This window comes from Lissotriton helveticus, chromosome 12 (assembly GCF_964261635.1).
Source record: "Lissotriton helveticus chromosome 12, aLisHel1.1, whole genome shotgun sequence".
Classification (NCBI taxonomy): Eukaryota; Metazoa; Chordata; class Amphibia; order Caudata; family Salamandridae; genus Lissotriton; species Lissotriton helveticus.
Window position 1 is genome coordinate 881,113,279 of NC_136073.1, and position 23,458 is coordinate 881,136,736.

At 48.5% G+C, this 23,458-nt stretch overlaps 1 protein-coding gene across 4 annotated transcripts in view; it reads left to right on the top strand.

Annotated features, from left to right (window-relative positions):
- The window catches only part of LOC144797750 (phospholipid scramblase 3-like), a 180,551-nt gene that overhangs the window by 60,208 nt on the left and 96,885 nt on the right, over nucleotides 1-23,458 (top strand). For all 4 annotated transcript variants that reach the window (XM_078668502.1, XM_078668503.1, XM_078668501.1 and 1 more), the window contains exon 2: nucleotides 2,755-2,819. In XM_078668502.1, the coding sequence (XP_078524628.1) occupies nucleotides 2,807-2,819 (13 nt within the window). In that variant the 5' untranslated portion in view covers nucleotides 2,755-2,806. The remainder of the gene's footprint in view (nucleotides 1-2,754; nucleotides 2,820-23,458) is intronic.

Sequence of the window (23,458 nt, forward strand, 5' to 3'; positions counted from 1 at the left end):
TGACCAACCGTCCGTAAATTTCACGGACGTCCGTCATTTTAGTATAATGTCTGTAAGGCATCCTTAATTTGGGGATCTCAAATTACGGACGCCTTACAGACATCATACTAAAATCGAAATAGGAAATTTCAGTAAGGAATGCTGTTTTCCAAGCGAGAGGCCCCATCAGCCACATGCATCATTGTAGGAATTTGCGATTCCTAAATTGCGAAAATTAAGGAATCGCAATTTAGGAATCGCAAATTCCTATGCATTAAGAATTCGCAAACGTTTTTGCGATTTCTTAATTTTCCTTATTTGCGATTCCTTAATTGCGAATCGCAAATAAGGAATCACTTTACATTGATTCCTATGGGCCTAGAGGCCCATAGGAATCAATGGGAAAGCATTCTCATTTTGCGAATTCGCAATTAAGGAATCGCAAAATGAGAATGCAATTTCAAGGGTGCAGGGGGGTCCAAAGGACCCCCCCTGCACCCCTGAAATGTCACGTAAGTACATATTACTCACACACGTGTCCCAAGGGCATGTGTGTGTGTGTAAAATATAAGTTTCAAAAATTCATTTTTTTGCATTTTTGAAACTTTTAGCAAATTACCATGAAGGTTTACTTGATGGTAATTTTCCCCTTCCAAATTGCGAATTCGCAAATAAAAAAAAATCATGCATAGCATTTAAGAAATCGCAAAAAATAGCGATTTCTTAAATTGCGAAAAATGGAAACAAATGATGCATCCCCAAAAACTCCTTCCCCTGTACAGACTGGTGGGGGCGGGCAGTGGATTTTACTGGGGCCTTGGAATGGTCCATGCATATGGGTGTGACTGGGGCAATACCACCCTTTCACCCCCTCACTATATGTTCCCTCCTCGTCCCTTCACCTAAGCCAGTGATACTCAAAGTACGTCCCAGGGGCCACCTGCGGCCCTCCTGACCTTTCCATGTGGCCCCCAGTTGAACAGCAGCACTAGGGTGCTGTTTTCTTTACAAAGCACTAATATTAATAAAGAGATTACATAAAAGGCAAACATTTATTTACAGTCAAACGGAGGAAAGAAAAAGAAAAGAAGCACAGACGGTATCCTGCACCACTGAACTTTAAAAACACCTTCATTTGTATAGACATCTTGCAGCAAATCTGTGATAAATAATATGATAAAGTATCTTCAGAATTCAAAAAAATCTATTTCACTAATATATTGAAGCTGTTTCACCTAAATACATCAGATTATAAAAGTGTTTTGTGATTGGTTTTTTTTAAGTGACAGTTTTCAAATATGAATTTAGAAACATTCCTGCCTGCCCCCACCCTGACAACAATGCCAATAGTGAACAAAGAGGCAAGTCAGGCAGTTGCTGTGTGCACACTCTGGCTGGCCAGGGTTGCTATTATACACGGACAACATTATAGTTTATTAAATCAAACACAACAGAAGGTTTTGTAGTGTGCACATTCTGAAGTCATGTATTTCAAGGTCCTCTTATATGTGATAATGAAGAAAAGGGAGGCAAAGTAAAATAAAACAATTGCCTAGGATCACACAGTTTGGTCAAGTGGGGAAGCCGGGATTGATCCCAGGTGCAATGCAGTGTGCATGCATCGCTTCCCCTGAGCCCACCTTACACCTCCCAGGACCCGACCGACACCCTCCTGGCATCAATGCTGCCCTCAGGCACACCACTGGCCAAACTTTGTGGCCCCTGGGAAAATGTTAGCAAGGGCCCATGGGTTAAACCTGACAGTCAATGCGAAGAGACGACCGGGAAACAGAGTGATCACTTGAACTAGTTTCAGGTAATCTGCTTACTTACCCAATAAATGCTGGTAACTGGAAGTAAAGGGGGTGGGTGGGGCTGCAGTCCTGCAGTTTCATAGCTCACCAAAGGATTTTTAAGTTAAATGTGGGGTCGTTAGTAATCAGTAATGAAGACTTTAGTTATCTGTAGACTTTTACTAAACCTATAGTGTATTGTACTATTTATGGTATGTATTATTGTGTATTCTAAATGTAATACCGTTAAATCTGGCTAAATGGCTTGCGGCTACAGTCTTCTGGCCTCTGACCACTTTATATAACGAGCACTGTTATAATCCAAACTCTCTGGTACTCACGTTATTGACCTCAGAAGGATGAAAGGTTGGATTGCATGTATTTGGACAAATGGCCTACAAGTCACACAGATCTCTGCGGCAGGCACATTGACCCGCCAGGGCTGCTTTCAGGTTTCCACGAGAAGAAAACACAAGGCCAAGGGCGTCTGAAAGAGAGTTTGGAAAGGTGATTAAAAGCAAAGATAACAAAGTGACCCGATTAAAACCTAAGGAATATAGAGTGAAAGAATGAGAGATGCGTGTGAGTGAGAAACTGAGAGAGATAGAGAGGGGTGTCTGTGGGGGGGGGGGGGTGGGGGGGCAGACAAAGGGTAAGAAAATGGAGTAGTTCGAAGATAACTCTTCCTTTTGGAAGTTAGTTCCCACCCTAACCAGGGAGTCTATAACCGATCAATGTGTTGAGACTAGAATATTGATCCATACCATACCGACTCACAGATTGGAAGGAACGCCCTTTAAACGCCTCTTCCAAATTGCGATTCAGTATGCGTCGGACAGCCCATTTCAATACGAGTGAAAACCTTTCTGAATTGCACAATGGGGTTAGGACATATGTAAAATAGATTTTGCAGTTTTTAGCCGTGGCAACCTTTTTCCCTAACACACATTTTGCTAAAATACCTTTTTGTTTCCTCGATTAGGTGATCCTGCGATTTACACCTCGTGCCTGTGGTATTAATTTACATTCGGACGATGGCGTTCCAAGGTATGTACAAAGCAAGCCTGTCGCACCTCAGAGATGCACTTTTTCATGGTTTTGAATGATTAAATGAATAACTCAGGCGTTTATGGGGCCTTTAAGATCATTAAACCGTAGACTACAGTCGTGGATTTTAGATCCTAGGGGTTAATGGTTTGTGTCCCAATCCCCAGGGGCTCCCAATCATATCCAACAATGCATATGTCACATACATGTCTCAGCGCTTTTCGCCAGTATAAGGGCCATATTATCGCTGCTTTTATCGGGAGGAACCTGCCGCTAAAGCGGCGATAATTGGCTTGATAATATGCCCTTGTAAATTCCCATACTGCGCTTTGACTCCTTGCCAATGATCTAAAAACAATTTTACCTTAGCGTTAAAGTTTTAAAACAGTGGGGCATATTACCAAAGCAGGCGAAATGAAGTCATCGCCCTATTAGCAAGCTGTTGCTAGCGACAGCTTTTAGGTGCTAGCGAGCCGTTTGGGGCCCGCTTTGCATGTCAGCGATATTTATCGCTAATGACATTCAAAGTGGGCGAACCCAACATCGCTATCGCCTATTATCAACGCAGGCGTAGCGATTAAAAAATGTGCGCTAAGCACAAATATAGCTGAAAACTAACGCCTGTTCAGACCACTTCTTAACCTATATATCCAATGGGAGTTGGATATTCAGGTTGAGACCCTATTGGCGTTAATGCTTGAATATCGCTGGATTCCCAGCGATATTCACGCATTTCGCCGCTATCGCCGGATATTTTATTGCATAGTAGAGAAACTTTGCTAATAGCAAGTTACCTCTACGATAAATTCCAGCGATGCTCGTCGATAAAAAAAATGACGCTAAGCTTATTTAGCAATAAATATCGCTAGTTGTTGATAATATGCCCCAGTGTTTTTTCAATCCATCTGTCAAATATGATTTTATTTCAGAAATATGCCTTTAAAACCTTGCACTAAAAAACAATCATTACAACATAAGTATTCCGTGCATCATTAAAATAAATAAAACATTGAGGGTGTGTCTGTACGTTTGGCCCTGAAACATTTTGATTTGATTTAGCTGTTCATTGCTTTGTCCATACAGTTATTCTCATGCCGATCACACTATTATTTCGAAATGCCTACAGTTCCGCTGCTTGCACACCAGAGGGAGACAAAACACTGCAGATGCGGGCACCAAGCGGTCTAAGGGGCATATTGTCAAGCCCCTTATCTCCGCGTTATCGGCACTTTTCTGCTGATAACGCAGAGATATTTGCTTTGACCTATTATCAAGGCAGCGTTAAGTTAATTAACTTGGCTTAAAGCCTTTGTAATTGACTTAACGCTGCCTTGGTAATAGGGCCCCTTTCATGATAAACTCATCGTGAAAGGGGGCGTGCAGTGGGTGTTGCGGTGGGCGTTCCACCACAACACCCATTCATTTCGACGCTGCCACCTATTATCAAGAGAGGCGATAATAGGTGGCAGCGCCGAATTTAAGAACAGGAAAGACCTGTTCTTAAGGTGGCGAAACAAGGAGAAATGCTTCATTTCTCCTCGTTTTTGCTTTTTCCATGTGTGCTGCCTTGTGCAGCACACATGGATAAAGCAAAATGCCAAGGTTTCTTTATGTACAGGAAGGTGTCCCTTCCTGTAAACAAACAAACCTTTTTTAAAAAATGCCAATTTGTAACTTACATGTGTGCTGCATGAAGCAGCCAACATGTAAGTTACAAAATGGCATTTAAGCTTTGTTTATGTGCAGGAAGGAACACCTTCCTGTACATAAACAGACCATCCCTGCCTGTGCTGGCGTTAAGTTGTACAACTTATCGCCATCGCAGTGGGAAACGTTAGGCTGCACCATATCCTTGGTAATATGGTGCAGCCTAGCGTTTCCGAAGTGGCGAAGAGCGGCGTTAAGCCAAGGTGGCTAACACATCTCTTCGCCACTTTGTTGATAATATGCCCCTTACTTTCTTCAGTCCATCCCGGTGTGGGAAGCGGGGTGGAGCAAGAATCGGCTGAAGTGCGTCATTGCATTGCTGCCAGCATTCCCTGGGCTGGCGCATAGCTGTCAATGGTGCAGAAGGTGCAGTGGCACCAGCACAAAGATCTTTGAGACCCTAGGTACTCTGGTCCTGTCTGTATTTTAAAACCATGCACATGATCTTTGCTCACACCAGACTCTATCCCTGCCTTGCTTGCACCAGACTCTATCCCAGCTTTGCTTGCACCAGACTCTATCACAGCCTTGCTTGCAGCAGAGTCTATCCCAGCCTTGCTTGCACCCGACTCTATCCCAGCCTTGCTTGCACCAGACTTTATCCCAGCCTTGCTTGCACCAGCCTCTATCCCAGCCTTGCTTGCACCAGACTCTATCCCAGCCTTGCTTGCACCAGACTCTATCCCAGCCTTGCTTGCGCCAGCCTCTCTCCCAGCCTTGCTTGCACCAGACTCTATCCCAACCTTGTTTGCAACAGCCTCTATCCCAGCCTTGCTCGCACCAGACTCTATCCCAGCCTTGCTTGCAGCAGAGTCTGTCCCAGCCTTGCTTGCACCAGACTCTATCCCAGCTTGCTTGCACCAGCCTCTATCCCAGCTTTGATTGCGCCAGCCTCTATCCCAGCCTTGCTTGCACCAGCCTCTATCCCAGCCTTGCTCGCACCAGCCTCTATCCCAGCCTTGCTTCCACCAGACTCTATCCCAGCCTTGCTCGCACCATGCTCTATCCCAGCCTTGCTTGCACCAGACTCTATCCCAGCCTTGCTTGCACCAGACTCTATTACAGCCTTGCTTGCACCAGACTCTATCCCAGCCTTGCTTGCACCAGACTCTATCCCAGCTTGCTTGCATCAGCCTCTATCCGAGCTTTGCTTGCACCAGCCTCTATCCCAGCCTTGCTTGCACCAGACTCTATTACAGCCTTGCTTGCACCAGACTCTATCCCAACCTTGCTTGCACCAGCCTCTATCCCAGCCTTGCTTGCACCAGACTCTATCCCAGCTTGCTTGCACCAGCCTCTATCCCAGCTTTGCTTGCACCAGCCTCTATCCCAGCCTTGCTTGCACCAGACTCTATTACAGCCTTGCTTACACCAGACTCTATCCCAGCCTTGCTTGCACCATACTCGATCACAGCCTTGCTCCCACCAGACTCTATCCCAGCCTTGCTTGCACCAGACTCTATCCCAGCCTTGCTTGCACCAGACTCTATCCCAGCTTGCTTGCACCAGCCTCTATCCCAGCTTTGCTTGCACCAGCCTCTATCCCAGCCTTGCTTGCACCAGACTCTATTACAGCCTTGCTTGCACCATCCTCTATTGCAGCCTTGCTTGCACCAGACTCTATCCCAGCCTTGATTGCACCAGACTCTATCACAGCCTTGCTCACACCAGACTCTATCCCTGCCTTGCTTGCACCAGACTCTATCCCAGCTTTGCTTGCGCCAGACTCTATCCCAGCCTTGCTTGCACCAGACTCTATCCCAGCTTTGCTTGCGCCAGACTCTATCCCAGCCTTCCTTGCACCAGACTCTATTACAGCCTTGCTTGCACCAGACTCTATCCCAGCCTTGCTTGCACCATACTCTATCCCAGCTTTGCTTGTGCCAGACTCTATCCCAGCTTTGCTTGTGCCAGACTCTATCCCAGCTTTGCTTGCGCCAGACTCTATCCCAGCCTTCCTTGCACCAGACTCTATTACAGCCTTGCTTGCACCAGACTCTATCCCAGCCTTGCTTGCACCATACTCTATCCCAGCCTTGCTCCCACCAGACTCTATCCCAGCCTTGCTTGCACCAGACTCTATCCCAGCCTTGCTTGCACCAGACTCTATCCCAGCTTGCTTGCACCAGCCTCTATCCCAGCTGTGCTTGCACCAGCCTCTATCCCAGCCTTGCTTGCACCAGACTCTATTACAGCCTTGCTTGCACCAGACTCTATCCCAGCCTTGCTTGCACCAGACTTTATCCCAGCCTTGCTTGCACCATCCTCTATTACAGCCTTGCTTGCACTAGACTCTATCCCAGCCTTGCTTGCTCCAGACTCTATCCCAGCCTTGCTCCCACCAGACTCTATCCCAGCCTTGCTCACACCAGACTCTATCCCTGCCTTGCTTGCACCAGACTCTATCCCAGCTTTGCTTGCACCAGACTCTATCCAAGCCTTGCTTGCACCAGACTCTATTACAGCCCTGCTTGCACCAGACTCCATCCCAGCATTGCTTGCACCAGCCTCTATCCCAGCCTTGCTTGCACCAGCCTCCATCCCAGCCTTGTTTGCACCAGCCCCTATCCCAGCCTTGCTTGCACCAGATTCTATCCCAGCCTTGCTTGCACCAGGCTCTATCCCAGCCTTGCTTGCACCAGACTCTATCCCAGCTTTGCTTGCGCCAGACTCTATCCCAGCCTTGCTTGCACCAGACTCTATCCCAGCTTTGCTTGCGCCAGACTCTATCCCAGCCTTCCTTGCACCAGACTCTATTACAGCCTTGCTTGCACCAGACTCTATCCCAGCCTTGCTTGCACCATACTCTATCCCAGCTTTGCTTGTGCCAGACTCTATCCCAGCTTTGCTTGCGCCAGACTCTATCCCAGCCTTCCTTGCACCAGACTCTATTACAGCCTTGCTTGCACCAGACTCTATCCCAGCCTTGCTTGCACCAGACTCTATCCCAGCTTGCTTGCACCAGCCTCTATCCCAGCTGTGCTTGCACCAGCCTCTATCCCAGCCTTGCTTGCACCAGACTTTATCCCAGCCTTGCTTGCAGCAGACTTTATCCCAGCCTTGCTTGCACCATCCTCTATTACAGCCTTGCTTGCACCAGACTCTATCCCAGCCTTGCTTGCACCAGACTCTATCCCAGCCTTGCTTGCACCAGACTCTATCCCAGCTTTGCTTGCGCCAGACTCTATCCCAGCCTTGCTTGCACCAGACTCTATCCCAGCTTTGCTTGCGCCAGACTCTATCCCAGCCTTCCTTGCACCAGACTCTATTACAGCCTTGCTTGCACCAGACTCTATCCCAGCCTTGCTTGCACCATCCTCTATTACAGCCCTGCTTGCACCAGACTCCATCCCAACATTGCTTGCACCAGCCTCTATCCCAGCCTTGCTTGCACCATCCTCTATTACAGCCTTGCTTGCACCAGCCTCTAGCCCAGCCTTGCTTGCACCAGCCCCTATCCCAGCCTTGCTTGCACCAGCCTCTATCCCAGCCTTGCTTGCACCAGCCTCTATCCCCAGCCTTGCTTACACCAGACTCTATCTCAGTCTTACTTGCACCAGACTCTATCCCAGCCTTGCTTGCACCAGACTCGATCCCAGCCTTGCTTGCACCAGCCTCCATCCCAGCCTTGTTTGCACCAGCCCCTATCCCAGCCTTGCTTGCACCAGATTCTATCCCAGCCTTGCTTGCACCAGACTCGATCCCCGCCTTGCTTTCACCAGCCTCTATCCCAGCCTTGCTTGCACCAGCCCCTATCCCAGCCTTGCTTGCACCAGCCCCTATCCCAGCCTTGCTTGCACCAGACTCTATCCCAGCCTTGCTTGCACCAGACTCTATCCCAGCCTTGCTTGCACCATACTCTATCCCAGCCTTGCTCCCACCAGACTCTATCCCAGCCTTGCTTGCACCAGACTTTATCCCAGCCTTGCTTGCACCATCCTCTATTACAGCCTTGCTTGCACCAGACTCTATCCCAGCCTTGCTTGCACCAGACTCTATCCCAGCCTTGCTCCCACCAGACTCTATCCCAGCCTTGCTCCCACCAGACTCTATCCCAGCCTTGCTCACACCAGACTCTATCCCTGCCTTGCTTGCACCAGACTCTATCCCAGCTTTGCTTGCACCAGACTCTATCCCAGCCTTGCTTGCACCAGACTCTATTACAGCCCTGCTTGCACCAGACTCCATCCCAGCATTGCTTGCACCAGCCTCTATCCCAGCCTTGCTTGCACCAGCCTCCATCCCAGCCTTGTTTGCACCAGCCCCTATCCCAGCCTTGCTTGCACCAGATTCTATCCCAGCCTTGCTTGCACCAGACTCGATCCCCGCCTTGCTTGCACCAGCCTCTATCCCAGCCTTGCTTGCACCAGCCCCTATCCCAGCCTTGCTTGCACCAGCCCCTATCCCAGCCTTGCTTGCACCAGACTCTATCCCAGCCTTGCTTGCACCAGACTCTATCCCAGCCTTGCTTGCACCATACTCTATCCCAGCCTTGCTCCCACCAGACTCTATCCCAGCCTTGCTTGCACCAGACTCTATCCCAGCCTTGCTTGCACCAGACTCTATCCCAGCTTTGCTTGCGCCAGACTCTATCCCAGCCTTGCTTGCACCAGACTCTATCCCAGCTTTGCTTGCGCCAGACTCTATCCCAGCCTTCCTTGCACCAGACTCTATTACAGCCTTGCTTGCACCAGACTCTATCCCAGCCTTGCTTGCACCATCCTCTATTACAGCCCTGCTTGCACCAGACTCCATCCCAACATTGCTTGCACCAGCCTCTATCCCAGCCTTGCTTGCACCATCCTCTATTACAGCCTTGCTTGCACCAGCCTCTAGCCCAGCCTTGCTTGCACCAGCCCCTATCCCAGCCTTGCTTGCACCAGCCTCTATCCCAGCCTTGCTTGCACCAGCCTCTATCCCCAGCCTTGCTTACACCAGACTCTATCTCAGTCTTACTTGCACCAGACTCTATCCCAGCCTTGCTTGCACCAGACTCGATCCCAGCCTTGCTTGCACCAGCCTCCATCCCAGCCTTGTTTGCACCAGCCCCTATCCCAGCCTTGCTTGCACCAGATTCTATCCCAGCCTTGCTTGCACCAGACTCGATCCCCGCCTTGCTTGCACCAGCCTCTATCCCAGCCTTGCTTGCACCAGCCCCTATCCCAGCCTTGCTTGCACCAGCCTCTATCCCAGCCTTGCTTGCACCATACTCTATCCCAGCCTTGCTCCCACCAGACTCTATCCCAGCCTTGCTTGCACCAGACTTTATCCCAGCCTTGCTTGCACCATCCTCTATTACAGCCTTGCTTGCACCAGACTCTATCCCAGCCTTGCTTGCACCAGACTCTATCCCAGCCTTGCTCCCACCAGACTCTATCCCAGCCTTGCTCCCACCAGACTCTATCCCAGCCTTGCTCACACCAGACTCTATCCCTGCCTTGCTTGCACCAGACTCTATCCCAGCTTTGCTTGCACCAGACTCTATCCCAGCCTTGCTTGCACCAGACTCTATTACAGCCCTGCTTGCACCAGACTCCATCCCAGCATTGCTTGCACCAGCCTCTATCCCAGCCTTGCTTGCACCAGCCTCCATCCCAGCCTTGTTTGCACCAGCCCCTATCCCAGCCTTGCTTGCACCAGATTCTATCCCAGCCTTGCTTGCACCAGACTCGATCCCCGCCTTGCTTGCACCAGCCTCTATCCCAGCCTTGCTTGCACCAGCCCCTATCCCAGCCTTGCTTGCACCAGCCCCTATCCCAGCCTTGCTTGCACCAGACTCTATCCCAGCCTTGCTTGCACCAGACTCTATCCCAGCCTTGCTTGCACCATACTCTATCCCAGCCTTGCTCCCACCAGACTCTATCCCAGCCTTGCTTGCACCAGACTCTATCCCAGCCTTGCTTGCACCAGACTCTATCCCAGCTTGCTTGCACCAGCCTCTATCCCAGCTGTGCTTGCACCAGCCTCTATCCCAGCCTTGCTTGCACCAGACTCTATTACAGCCTTGCTTGCACCAGACTCTATCCCAGCCTTGCTTGCACCAGACTTTATCCCAGCCTTGCTTGCACCATCCTCTATTACAGCCTTGCTTGCACCAGACTCTATCCCAGCCTTGCTTGCACCAGACTATATCAAAGCCTTGCTCCCACCAGACTCTATCCCTGCCTTGCTTGCACCAGACTCTATCCCAGCTGTGCTTGCACCAGACTCTATCCCAGCCTTGCTTGCACCAGACTCTATTACAGCCCTGCTTGCACCAGACTCCATCCCAACATTGCTTGCACCAGCCTCTATCCCAGCCTTGCTTGCACCATCCTCTATTACAGCCTTGCTTGCACCAGCCTCTAGCCCAGCCTTGCTTGCACCAGCCCCTATCCCAGCCTTGCTTGCACCAGCCTCTATCCCAGCCTTGCTTGCACCAGCCTCTATCCCCAGCCTTGCTTACACCAGACTCTATCTCAGTCTTACTTGCACCAGACTCTATCCCAGCCTTGCTTGCACCAGACTCGATCCCAGCCTTGCTTGCACCAGCCTCTATCCCAGCCTTGCTTGCACCAGCCCCTATCCCAGCCTTGCTTGCACCAGACTCTATCCCAGCCTTGCTTGCACCACACTCTATCCCAGCTTTGCTTGCACCAGACTCTATTACAGCCCTGCTTGCACCACACTCTATCCCAGCCTTGCTTGCACCAGCCCCTACCCCAGCCTTGCTTGCCTATTCCCCAGTGCCTGGGGTAACACTAGATTTACAAATAGAGTTGCACAGAGGTGTGTGAAAGGCTTGTGCAATCACAGTTTGTCTTGTTCTGGCATCAGTATATATTACAGTTAGAGCTGCAAGGCCTGATTTCCTGCTCACTGTGGTTTCCTGCAGTTTCCATGCTGGGTACCATTACCACAGACACCCAGGCTGCTCGCCTCTCTCCAGGGGGTGAAGCCGGGTAGCAAGAGCTGATGCTTCTGCAATGAAGATACATGATGCTTTGATGAAAGGCGGTAGGAGGAGGAGAAGAGAGACAGGAACAATTTGAGTCCAGTTTGGCACAGATACAGTCTCAGCTCAATGGTGCAGTGCAAAATGATGTCACCCTGCAGAATGTGCAGAGGGGCCCCTCGGACGCCCACACCATAGGAATATTCAGGGCCCTTATGTTGAATGGGGGCCCCTGAAGGTTGGTGGCCCCCTGCACACAGGAGCTGCAGGGCCTGTGTTACACCCTTACCTTCCCTGTAGCACCCATTTCCTGGTGCCTCTGCACACCATGGGGCACTTTGTAGGGCCCCCCCAAAGTGCTCTTAGTTCTGCTCAGAGCAGTGCTACATGCCGCAGCCGCTTTGTTACATGGTACAAGAAATCTGACCACATCACTCCCATCCTTCTCATCCTCTAATGGCTGCCTTTTAAGGTGACAGCCAAGGTTAAAACTTCCTGCTCCACACTCAAGGCACTGCAATTCTCTTCACCCGCGCACCTATCTGAACAATAGAAGGTTTCAAGTAAAAATGAGGTTCAGAAAGCTCTCAATCCCTTCTTCAGGAGCACCCCACCTTCAAACGAGAGTGAATCATGAACCGGTCATTCTCCGGAAGTGCCAGAAGAACTTGGGACTCCCTCCCTCCGACCCCCTATGTTACCACATTCAACGGTTCCTCCCAAAACTCTGCTCTTTGACTGATTCTTGGGTTAAATTCCTTTCGCCTCCTCTCGCTCCTGAATGCCCTGTTTACTCTTTTTGAGGTTGTGTCTCAGTTGTGCTCCCTCACTGGTTGTTTAGGGTTAACCCTCGTGCACATCTTATCTCCTCTTACTCTTGATGTGCGTTTGTGTCTCTAATGTACTCCGTCTGTGACTGTTTGTAAACGTACAGCACTCTGATGCCTCTCGGCCACGGCTCCTCTTTATAAAATCACAGAATTACATAAATAAATAAATGCATACATACATACATACATACATACATAAAATAAATAACTCTGGCATGTAAAACACTGATACGAGGAGGCAGATAGGACAGCTATGTGCGCTTCAGATGCGCAGGCTGCACTGAAGAGGTCTGTAAACTGACACATCACACAGAAAAGGAGAGGGTTAAAGGGCACCCACTGAAGAGAAAAGAACAGTTCACTTAATCCACCCTGCACTGCCAACAATCCCCAGAGACAGGCCTCCTAGAATGTTCCTTTGTTTGATGGTCTGCTGGGACAGTGAGACATATGGTCTGGGACCACCGACAATCCCCTCCCTGTCGTGTACACCACCACATCAACCCCTAAAGCAATCAGTCATGCGAGGAGTTTTCTTTGGAAGGCAGGGGGTCACGGGACCCCCCCGGACATATTTATTAAAATATGAAAACAAATAAAAATTAGTAAAATAAACATTATTTACATAATTATTAAATGCAAAATTCTGACATTAGATTTACAGCAAGGTAGACAGATATGACGGGCTAACCTTAACAAATGTCTAATACATTGTGTTCCTAACCAAATCTAACATCCTACTTATCAATTTTGCATAAAAAAATTCTGAGGCCTACGGCAAGGTCACTAACCGGTGTCAGATCCTTTTTCCAGCTGCGCACTCACGTACGAGTGCGCATGCGCAACAAGGGCCCGGTTACCGGGAGAGTACGTACCTCTCCTGGTTACCCTCGTACGCACCGTGAACTTCATTTACCCATAACAGGAGGGCTCTTACACTCGCGCCATTTGATGGCGTCATAGTGTATGTGCGGGGTGGCTACCAGCCTGAGGAAAGCGTGGCTCCCTCCCCCGCACCCTTCCGACCAAGCGGATATCCTGTCCCTGAAGTTCTGGGAGACACCATTGGCCCCTCCCCCTGGTGACCCCATTCGAGAATGCTGACGCCCCCTAAGGACCTTAAATTGCTGCTCACCGATCATGACCTTACCGCCACAGGCCAGATTGTTGACCGATGATCTGGCCCCCCCCCCCCCCAAGAAACTCCTACTCTGAAAGGTCATGTCTATCTGCGAACCTTCTAGCCATGCTACAATATTTTTTACTATTAACGTTGCCTGCCTCAGCCCAGTGGACCCCATCCAGAAATGAAATTGGTCCCTCCCAGATGCACCCATGTGGAATACTCCATCCTTGACGTGTTCGAACTATTTCTCTGACCTGCTGTTGATCCTCTTTACCGAGTGATTCAACGCCCTAACAAAGTCCTCCCTCCCTTCATGCAGCCCGAGTATCAACTGCTACCCTCTATCACTGAAAGGTCATAAACCTAACACCTAGCCCTTCCATGTTTAATCCCACTATCGGGCCCTATCAATTCCCTGCAAAGATCATATGTTGTCCCTGTACCTCCTTTCGTAGGCAAGAGAAAATTCTCTGCAATGGTTCACAGCCCCCATGTGCACAACGGACGACGTATATGGCCTCCCAGACTTGCCTCCCCATTTCGGGGGGGGGGGGGGGGGTTCTGAATTGTCTGAGCCGGGGTGTACCAGAGGTATGGACATGTCCATCCCTTTTTACCTGGGCGCCTTGGCGTACCTGCTCGTTCCGGGCCCCAGCCCCTAACAATGTGTGCCAATTCTGCTAGGGCGACTACCTCCTTACCATGGAAGTCCCCAAACATGCTGTGCCTACTAAAATGGCAACTGGGAGCTCAGGCCCCGTGACGGTAGGGACCCGGTTCCCGACGAGAGGTGCTGAGGTGTTGCATAGGCCTCTTACTCCAGGCTTTGGCCAGGCATCCCTCTGTGCACTGCCACAATTACCAGCGTTGACTATACCAATTGGCAACCTATGAATATACTAATGTAACCGCGGTGCCCTGCGAGCACCCGCGCCGTTACTGTAGCCACACAGTTTCCTGATAAGGAACTTACTGACATTTTATGTGCAGCAACCTCTCCCTGCATTACCATGGCCAGCAAAAGCTGGGGTTAACACACCAACAAACACTTAAACCAGTGTTGGCACCCCGGAGCCCTTCCAGGATCACCCATCATTCTTGAGGTCGTTGCTTGTCGTTTCTGTACCTGACGTTCGCTTCGCTTTGGCTGTCCAGTTGTTGCGGTGAGAAAGTGTGTAGGACTTCGCTGATATCCGCCATGCACCCGGCCATGCATAAAATGAAAAAGACAAGCACACGATTAGTGTTTCTGGGTCCTGACGAAACCTCTAGTACACATGCCTGTATTACATCCCCATCACATGCTAAGCCTTAGCTAAGATTAGCACCAGACTCTACCAATAAAACACACCACTCCAAGTATTTAGCACGGCATCAGTCTGTGTCACAAATGGAGTATCTGAACTAGAATTACAGATATGGTGCCCGATAGTATGATCCTCAGTAAATAATCAACCTGAGGTCCTTACTGAACACAATAGCGCCTTTGTCCACATAAATGACAACACAAACACAAATGATCAGTGTTTCTTGTTTCCCGACGAAAGATCCAGTACATATGTGTGTATTACGTTGCTGTCACCTGCTAATCCTTTAGCTAAGATTAGCACCAGATGCATATCCATCCAACATGCAACCACAAGTGTCCAGCCTAGTATCAATTTGTGTCACATGCGGAGCATTCCACTTAGTGTTACCGCAAAGGTGCCTGGTAGTATTACCTTCCTGCAGGAATAGACCTGGAGTCCCCCACGAATACAATAGCCCATCCATGCTTACTTAAGGGCAGTACATAGTGTGAAGTGCAGTGAAACAGCTTTCATGATTACTAAAAGGTATGCTGCAGCCCCGGAACACTTCCTGCCAGGCCAATGTTATGGGCATTTACGAAGTCAGTCCACACCTACGTGTATAAGCGTACTGTGTGACATGGCAACCCCCCCCCCCCCAACGCTTATGTGTACCACCCTTTGATGCCTAGGGCATTAGACACATCTCCCGGATTCCAAAGTCCCCTCGCAACTGTGCGCAGGGATACCCTTGATGGTATGACCACCGAGCTTGGGGTGTATTGTTTTGAAGTCAGTGCTGCGAGTGTACCTGGGGCTCTTTAGTTTGCACTAAGTGGTGCATGCACTGGTGTAGATGCTTTTTAGTTTTCAATAAATTGTGCATTCTCTGGAGCTAGAGGCTGTTTAGTTTGCAACACGTTTCTGGTCTGTTCAGACCTTTTCATGGCCTCGCCTCATAAGCACTGACTGTATTAAAAACACCCTCGGTGTGCACATGGAACACTCGGTTTCAGAGTCTAAGCCCGGCCGTATTTAACCTGATGCATTTCGACTCCTACAGAGCAATCGCTATTGTACTGCCATATCATCTTAAATAGTAACATTCAGAGAAATAATCCCTACTGATACTGGGCACAGGGTGCAGCAGATCACGACACATACCGACATAGATGGAGCAAGTAAAATCATCCTTCCCCCTGCAAGGTTAAACTGTCTGACTGTGACAACTTACTCGACATCCATTCATCACAAAGATGCAGTCCAAGTTAAACTGATACAATACTGTATCCCAGCAATGTCTAGTACAAAGCTTAACATTCCCATCAGACTTCTTACTGGCAGACCTAAGAGGCATTCTTACCCCCTACCTAAGACAGTGGATGAGAAATAACTGCATCCCAACAAAGGCAATATTTCCTCTGAGTAATCCATATAAAGGCTCTGTTATTTGATAAAGTACATATGCAAATGCATGTCATCTTAATCCACCTCTGATGAGAGATGTGATTAGATTGATGAATCGGAGATTTATTTAGCAATCATCCTAATTAGCTTTCATTTGAACAGGAGAAGCAATTGGGTGGACTCATACTTGAACTAATTGAGGGTTCGGGTCCTCTAGGTTTGGCATATTGGACGTTACGCTCGATATGTTAATGTTGACCTTGCCACACAGGTCATTGTCCTCACATAATCACTTACTGCTAGAGCTCTTACTGGCTTCCCATCTGTCCCTTGGGGGGTTGTAGCAAAATTAAGACTTCGTAGCTGTAACAAAGCCTTCATTCTTTTTCCTGTCGTCTATGTCTAAAGCTCACCGGAAGTCTTCATAATTATAACAAAGCCTTCATTTTCACCCTGTCATCTATGGCTGTCCAGTTGTCTAGAGCTCAGCGGATGAGGCTACAGATGCCTCCGTGTCATGCTCATGTAACTTTAGAATACATTGAAGACGTAGCTGTTTGTCTGACCTGATTGCAAAGGTGAGTCTATATTGATCATCATTACCCACTAATGTATGAACAGAAACTTTACTGAGGAGCAAATATGAAACAAGAAACTGGATAATCCTCTGCTGAGCAAAAAGTTTGTGTTTTGTTTCAAGCACTGATTTTGGAAAAGGGGGGTGGTGATGGACAGAGCTTCTGAATGATGCAGAATACTCTTACCAAGTCAAGAGATCATGGTTTTAATCCATCACCGTTTTTTAGCTCAATGCACCATCCCAGCTCAGAACCTGGCTATATGCAAATTAGTCTGTTCCTGTCCCAGTGCATGATGGGAACAGGGCAAACCAAACTACCAAGCCAATTCTTATACTGGTAAGGAAACAAGCTTCCGGGGACTGGTTTCTGGCATCATAGCCTTCTTCGGCCCGGCTTGCTTGAATCCTGATGGTGCAATGAGCAAGGGACTCACGTCTGAGCATACCCTCCCACACATAGTGTGGATAAACCGATTTTGGAAAAGGGGGGTGGTGATGGACAGAGCTCCTGAATGATGCAGAATACTCTTACCAAGTCAAGAGATCATGGTTTTAATCCATCACCGTTTTTTAGCTCAATGCACCATCCCAGCTCAGAACCTGGCTATATGCAAATTAGTCTGTTCCTGTCCCAGTGCATGATGGGAATAGGGCAAACCAAACTACCAAGCCAATTCTTATACTGGTAAGGAAACAAGCTTCCGGGGACTGGTTTCTGGCATCACAGCCTTCTTCGGCCCGGCTTGCTTGAATCCTGATGGTGCAATGAGCAAGGGACTCACGTCTGAGCATACCCTCCCACACATAGTGTGGATAAACCGATTTTGGAAAAGGGGGGTGGTGATGGACAGAGCTTCTGAATGATGCAGAATACTCTTACCAAGTCAAGAGATCATGGTTTTAATCCATCACCGTTTTTTAGCTCAATGCACCATCCCAGCTCAGAACCTGGCTATATGCAAATGAGTCTGTTCCTGTCCCAGTGCATGATGGGAACAGGGCAAACCAAACTACCAAGCCAATTCTTATACTGGTAAGGAAACAAGCTTCGGGGGACCGGTTTCTGGCATCACAGCCTTCTTCGGCCCGGCTTGCTTGAATCCTGATGGTGCAATGAGCAAGGGACTCACGTCTGAGCATACCCTCCCACACATAGTGTGGATAAACCGATTTTGGAAAAGGGGGGTGGTGATGGACAGAGCTTCTGAATGATGCAGAATACTCTTACCAAGTCAAGAGATCATGGTTTTAATCCATCACCGTTTTTTAGCTCAATGCACCATCCCAGCTCAGAACCTGGCTATATGCAAATTAGTCTGTTCCTGTCCCAGTGCATGATGGGAACAGGGCAAACCAAACTACCAAGCCAGTTCTTATACTGGTAAGGAAACAAGCTTCCGGGGACCAGTTTCTGGCATCACAGCCTTCTTCGGCCCGGCTTGCTTGAATCCTGATGGTGCAATGAGCAAGGGACTCACGTCTGAGCATACCCTCCCACACATAGTGTGGATAAACCGATTTTGGAAAAGGGGGGTGGTGATGGACAGAGCTTCTGAATGATGCAGAATACTCTTACCAAGTCAAGAGATCATGGTTTTAATCCATCACCGTTTTTAGCTCAATGCACCATCCCAGCTCAGAACCTGGCTATATGCAAATTAGTCTGTTCCTGTCCCAGTGCATGATGGGAACAGGGCAAACCAAACTACCAAGCCAATTCTTATACTGGTAAGGAAACAAGCTTCCGGGGACCGGTTTCTGGCATCACAGCCTTCTTCGGCCCGGCTTGCTTGAATCCTGATGGTGCAATGAGCAAGGGACTCACGTCTGAGCATACCCTCCCACACATAGTGTGGATAAACCGATTTTGGAAAAGGGGGGTGGTGATGGACAGAGCTTCTGAATGATGCAGAATACTCTTACCAAGTCAAGAGATCATGGTTTTAATCCATCACCGTTTTTTAGCTCAATGCACCATCCCAGCTCAGAACCTGGCTATATGCAAATTAGTCTGTTCCTGTCCCAGTGCATGATGGGAACAGGGCAAACCAAACTACCAAGCCAATTCTTATACTGGTAAGGAAACAAGCTTCCGGGGACCGGTTTCTGGCATCACAGCCTTCTTCGGCCCGGCTTGCTTGAATCCTGATGGTGCAATGAGCAAGGGACTCACGTCTGAGCATACCCTCCCACACTTAGGGCCTCATTAGGATGGCGGAAGGACTTGCGTCCGTCCGCGACCCCTGAGGAGGAGGGAACGTCCGCATGGGCTGCGGCGTTCCCTCCGATCAGATTAGGATGTGACCGCCAGGGTGGCGGTCACATCCTCTATCTCTAACATTGCGGCGGGTGCAGCTTCAAGCTGCACCCGCCGCAATGTAAAAAATGCATGCACAGCATTTGCGTGCACAAAGCGGCAGGCACCTCGCGGTGCCTGCTGCATTGTGCACGCAAATGCAGGGGGGTACCATAGGTACCCCCCATAGGCACCCCCCACCACCCCTTCACCCAGGGGGCCCGCAACGGGCCCCCGAAGTGAAGGCCCGTATGCTTTTTCACGGCGGAAAAGCCGCCGTGGAAAAGCATAGAATTGCAGACATCCTAATATGCCTGGCGGTGTCTGATAGACACCGCCAGACATGTTAGTGCTTTTCCGCCGCGGTCGCCTTCCGACCGCGGCGGAGAAGCTGCGGACAGATTATCAGACCCACCAGCCATCCTAATTTGGCGGTGGGTCTGTGGAGGCTCCGCTGCGGTTTTCCCGCATCCTCCTGGCCGGCGGTGGCTTCCGCCGGCCCGGAGGATGCGGGAATTCCGCAATCATAATGACCCCCATAGTGTGGATAAACCGATTTTGGAAAAGGGGGGTGGTGATGGACAGAGCTTCTGAATGATGCAGAATACTCTTACCAAGTCAAGAGATCATGGTTTTAATCCATCACCGTTTTTTAGCTCAATGCACCATCCCAGCTCAGAACCTGGCTATATGCAAATTAGTGACCAATAATAGCCTTACTCAGCAGTCATAATGAATATTAGACAAATGCATGTCATCTTAATCCACCTCTGATGAGAGATGTGATTAGATTGATGAATCGGAGATTTATTTAGCAATCATCCTAATTAACTTTCATTTGAACAGGAGAAGCAATTGGGTGGACTCATACTTGAACTAATTGAGGGTTCGGGTCCTCTAGGTTTGGCATATTGGACGTTACGCTCGATATGTTAATGTTGACCTTGCCACACAGGTCATTGTCCTCACATAATCACTTACTGCTAGAGCTCTTACTGGCTTCCCATCTGTCCCTTGGGGGTTGTAGCAAAATTAAGACTTCGTAGCTGTAACAAAGCCTTCATTCTTTTTCCTGTCGTCTATGTCTAAAGCTCACCGGAAGTCTTCATAATTATAACAAAGCCTTCATTTTCACCCTGTCATCTATGGCTGTCCAGTTGTCTAGAGCTCAGCGGATGAGGCTACAGATGCCTCCGTGTCATGCTCATGTAACTTTAGAATACATTGAAGACGTAGCTGTTTGTCTGACCTGATTGCAAAGGTGAGTCTATATTGATCATCATTACCTACTAATGTATGAACAGAAACTTTACTGAGGAGCAAATATGAAACAAGAAACTGGATAATCCTCTGCTGAGCAAAAAGTTTGTGTTTTGTTTCAAGCACTGACAGTGTTGTGGCTAGCCAAGTTTACCATTAGTGTTCATTAGAGAAATTAGATACTTATGTAACATTTAAGTTACCTTTTCCTAAACCGAACACCAGTACTGTGCACAACTCATCTCTAAATGTTCGGAGTTAATATCCCAGAACCATGCCAGGGACTAACACATCACACATAATGAAAGATGTACAATGACTATCTATTCTCGCTGTATTGTGCGAGCGGTGACGTGATTGGCCCACTAGATGGCAGCACAGACAGCTTAATCCAATTTACTGTATCACGAACGAATCTCACCACCTGTTATTATAATTGCTTCCGTACATTTCCATTAAATCATGCCAGTCTGTGCAGTGTTTAAAATTGCTACCTACGAAGCCTTCCACAAAATGAGCAATGGAAAGGAGAGGCCTATCGACGTGGTAATACCCTCCATCTTAATTATCTGTTTTCAGCCAGCTGTATGCCCTAATGCGATCCTAACCCGGGCCGCATTGCACGTGGAATCGCAGTGTATTTATTTATTTATTTATGCCTTTACATATAGCGCGGACTTTACCCGAAGGCGTCAGAGCGCTTCACGATAGGAACAGAAATGATACATGATGAGAACATTACACGAGAACAGATTACAAAAGCAGACGTTAAGTTACGTAAGGTAAAAGTGACAAATGCGAGCAAACAAAATACATGAGGTAGCCAAAAGTGCACAGGAGGAAAAGTGACCAATGCGCAGGCCACAAGAGAAAAACAAAGTACAATCTGAGGTATAATACTGCAAAATGTGCTAGACACTCAGGCACAAGAACAAACACCACGCAGGCCATGGTGGCATAAATTCTCTCCTCTGAAAAATGTTGCGCCCTATTATGGTCAGCCCTTTCAATGCAATATGAAACGTTAATGGTAACCAACTAGGTTTGTTTTTCTATTTTGGCAGCATTCATCCTTCGCCCTACAAAATATGTCCTGAAATAGCACAGCGCACAAAAAACCGCGTCAGTGGCAGGCATGAACAAATCATAACCCCCATTTGTGCTTGCCAGGTTATACGACATCTATGCAGGCGGGCGCATTTAATCTTTCACCCCCCCAAAGTATTTCCTAAACATAATAGCACACAAAAGGACGTGTCAGTGGCAGGCCTGAAAACAAATCATAACCCCATTTGTGCCTGCCAGGTTATAAGGCGTCTACGAAGGCGGGAGCATTTATCCCTCACCCCCCCAGTATTTCTTAAAAGCACATTTATATAAATATAACAGGAGAGTCCACGGATTGAACCTGGGTCCATCCACATGCAAAGCACGCGCTCTACCACTGAGCTACATCCCCTGATCAGGTTATACGGCGTCCCACAAGGAAGGACACAGAGAAGCCTCGGTCTGCGACCACCGCTCGCTACCCAGCGCTCAACATTGAAACAACACATGGCCGGTGAAACTTACGAGATACCATCCGCCCCTCTGCCCACGTCAACCTTTCGGCCTGGGAAATTGGTGTGCCCTGCACTCCGCGACGAATGATGCTCCCGCGCTACTTAGGCTGCCCACCATGCCGCGCTGCCTCTGACCGGAAAATCCTATGGTGTCCGCTCGAGTCTCCCAAAAGTTCGCCGCGCCTCCCCCGCTGGCGAGACCAGTTGGCTTGTCGATTCCACAGGTCACGACGGAAACCTGCAGAGGGAACACAAGAGGAAAATGAAATTACGGGCCGCTGGGGGCCCGGAAAAAATTATTCTGCCCCTCGCCGAGGGCCACGGAGCAAGCCCGGGGAGCGCTGGTGCAAGAGGGCACCTCCCGCGCTCCCCAGGCCTTTTAAAGTCCCCCTTTGTCCTGGGGGCTGTCCAGTTCGCGCTGGCCCCTCCCCTTGACCCGGAAGCACTTCTACTGCTTCCGGGTCAACGGTGGGACCGGCATCAGTCGATGGTGGAGGCACCCCCGCTGCGTCATCAAGATGCGGCAATAAGGGGCTGGCACTCCCCACCACCGAAGATACGGGGGAAGGGTGGAAGCCGGGTCGCCCCGCCATATGTGCGTGGGGGCCGAGTGGCCCCCCCTTTCCTTTCACCAGATGGCTCCTTTAAGTGCTTCAGTGCTGAACAGAGGCCAACATCGGGCAGCCTCTGCTTCATGCCGACCTTAGTTCGCCTCTAAGATACCAGAGCACTGCACTGCCAGCCAAGGGCAGAGAGCATCTGCGGGGGAGAGGGGGGCTACAGTCTGTGAATCTTAGGAAAACCGCTTGCAGTATTAATCTATGTATGTATCCAGGTATGTATGTATGTTTGCATTAATGAATGCATGCATGTATATATGCAGGTATGTATGTATATATGTATGTATCCATGTATGTATGCATATATGTTTGTATTAATGTATGTATGTATGCATGTGTGTATTTATGTATGCAGGTATGTATTTTTATATGTAGGTATCCATGTATGTATGTATGTTTGCATTAATGAATGCATGCATTTATGTATGTATATATGTATGTATCCATGTATGTATGCATATATGTTTGTATTAATGTATGTATGCATGCATGTGTGTATGTATGTATGCAGGTATGTATGTATATATGTATGTATCCATGTATGTATGTATGTTTGCATTAATGAATGAATGCATGTATGTATGTATGCAGGTATGTATGTATATATGTATGTATCCATGTATGTATGCATATATGTTTGTATTAATGTATGTATGTATGCATGTGTGTATGTATGTATGCAGGTATGTATGTATATAAGTATGTATCCATGTAGGTATGTATATATGTTTGTATTATTGTATGTATGTATGTGTATATGTATGTATGCTTGTATATATGTTTGTATTAATGTATGTATGTAAAATCAACAGCTCCGTTAACGGAATTTTGTCGAGCCTGCTCGTGGGCGGTCCGAGGTGGGGCTACCGGTCGCCCATAAATCCAAAAACGCCACCTTGTTTGTACGAACAATACGTACTCGGACACCTTAAGTTGCTCGTGTGCATAAATGTATTGCCTAATAAATTTATGCACACGAGCAACTTAAGGTGTCCGAGTACGTTTTGTTCGTACGAACAAGGTAATGT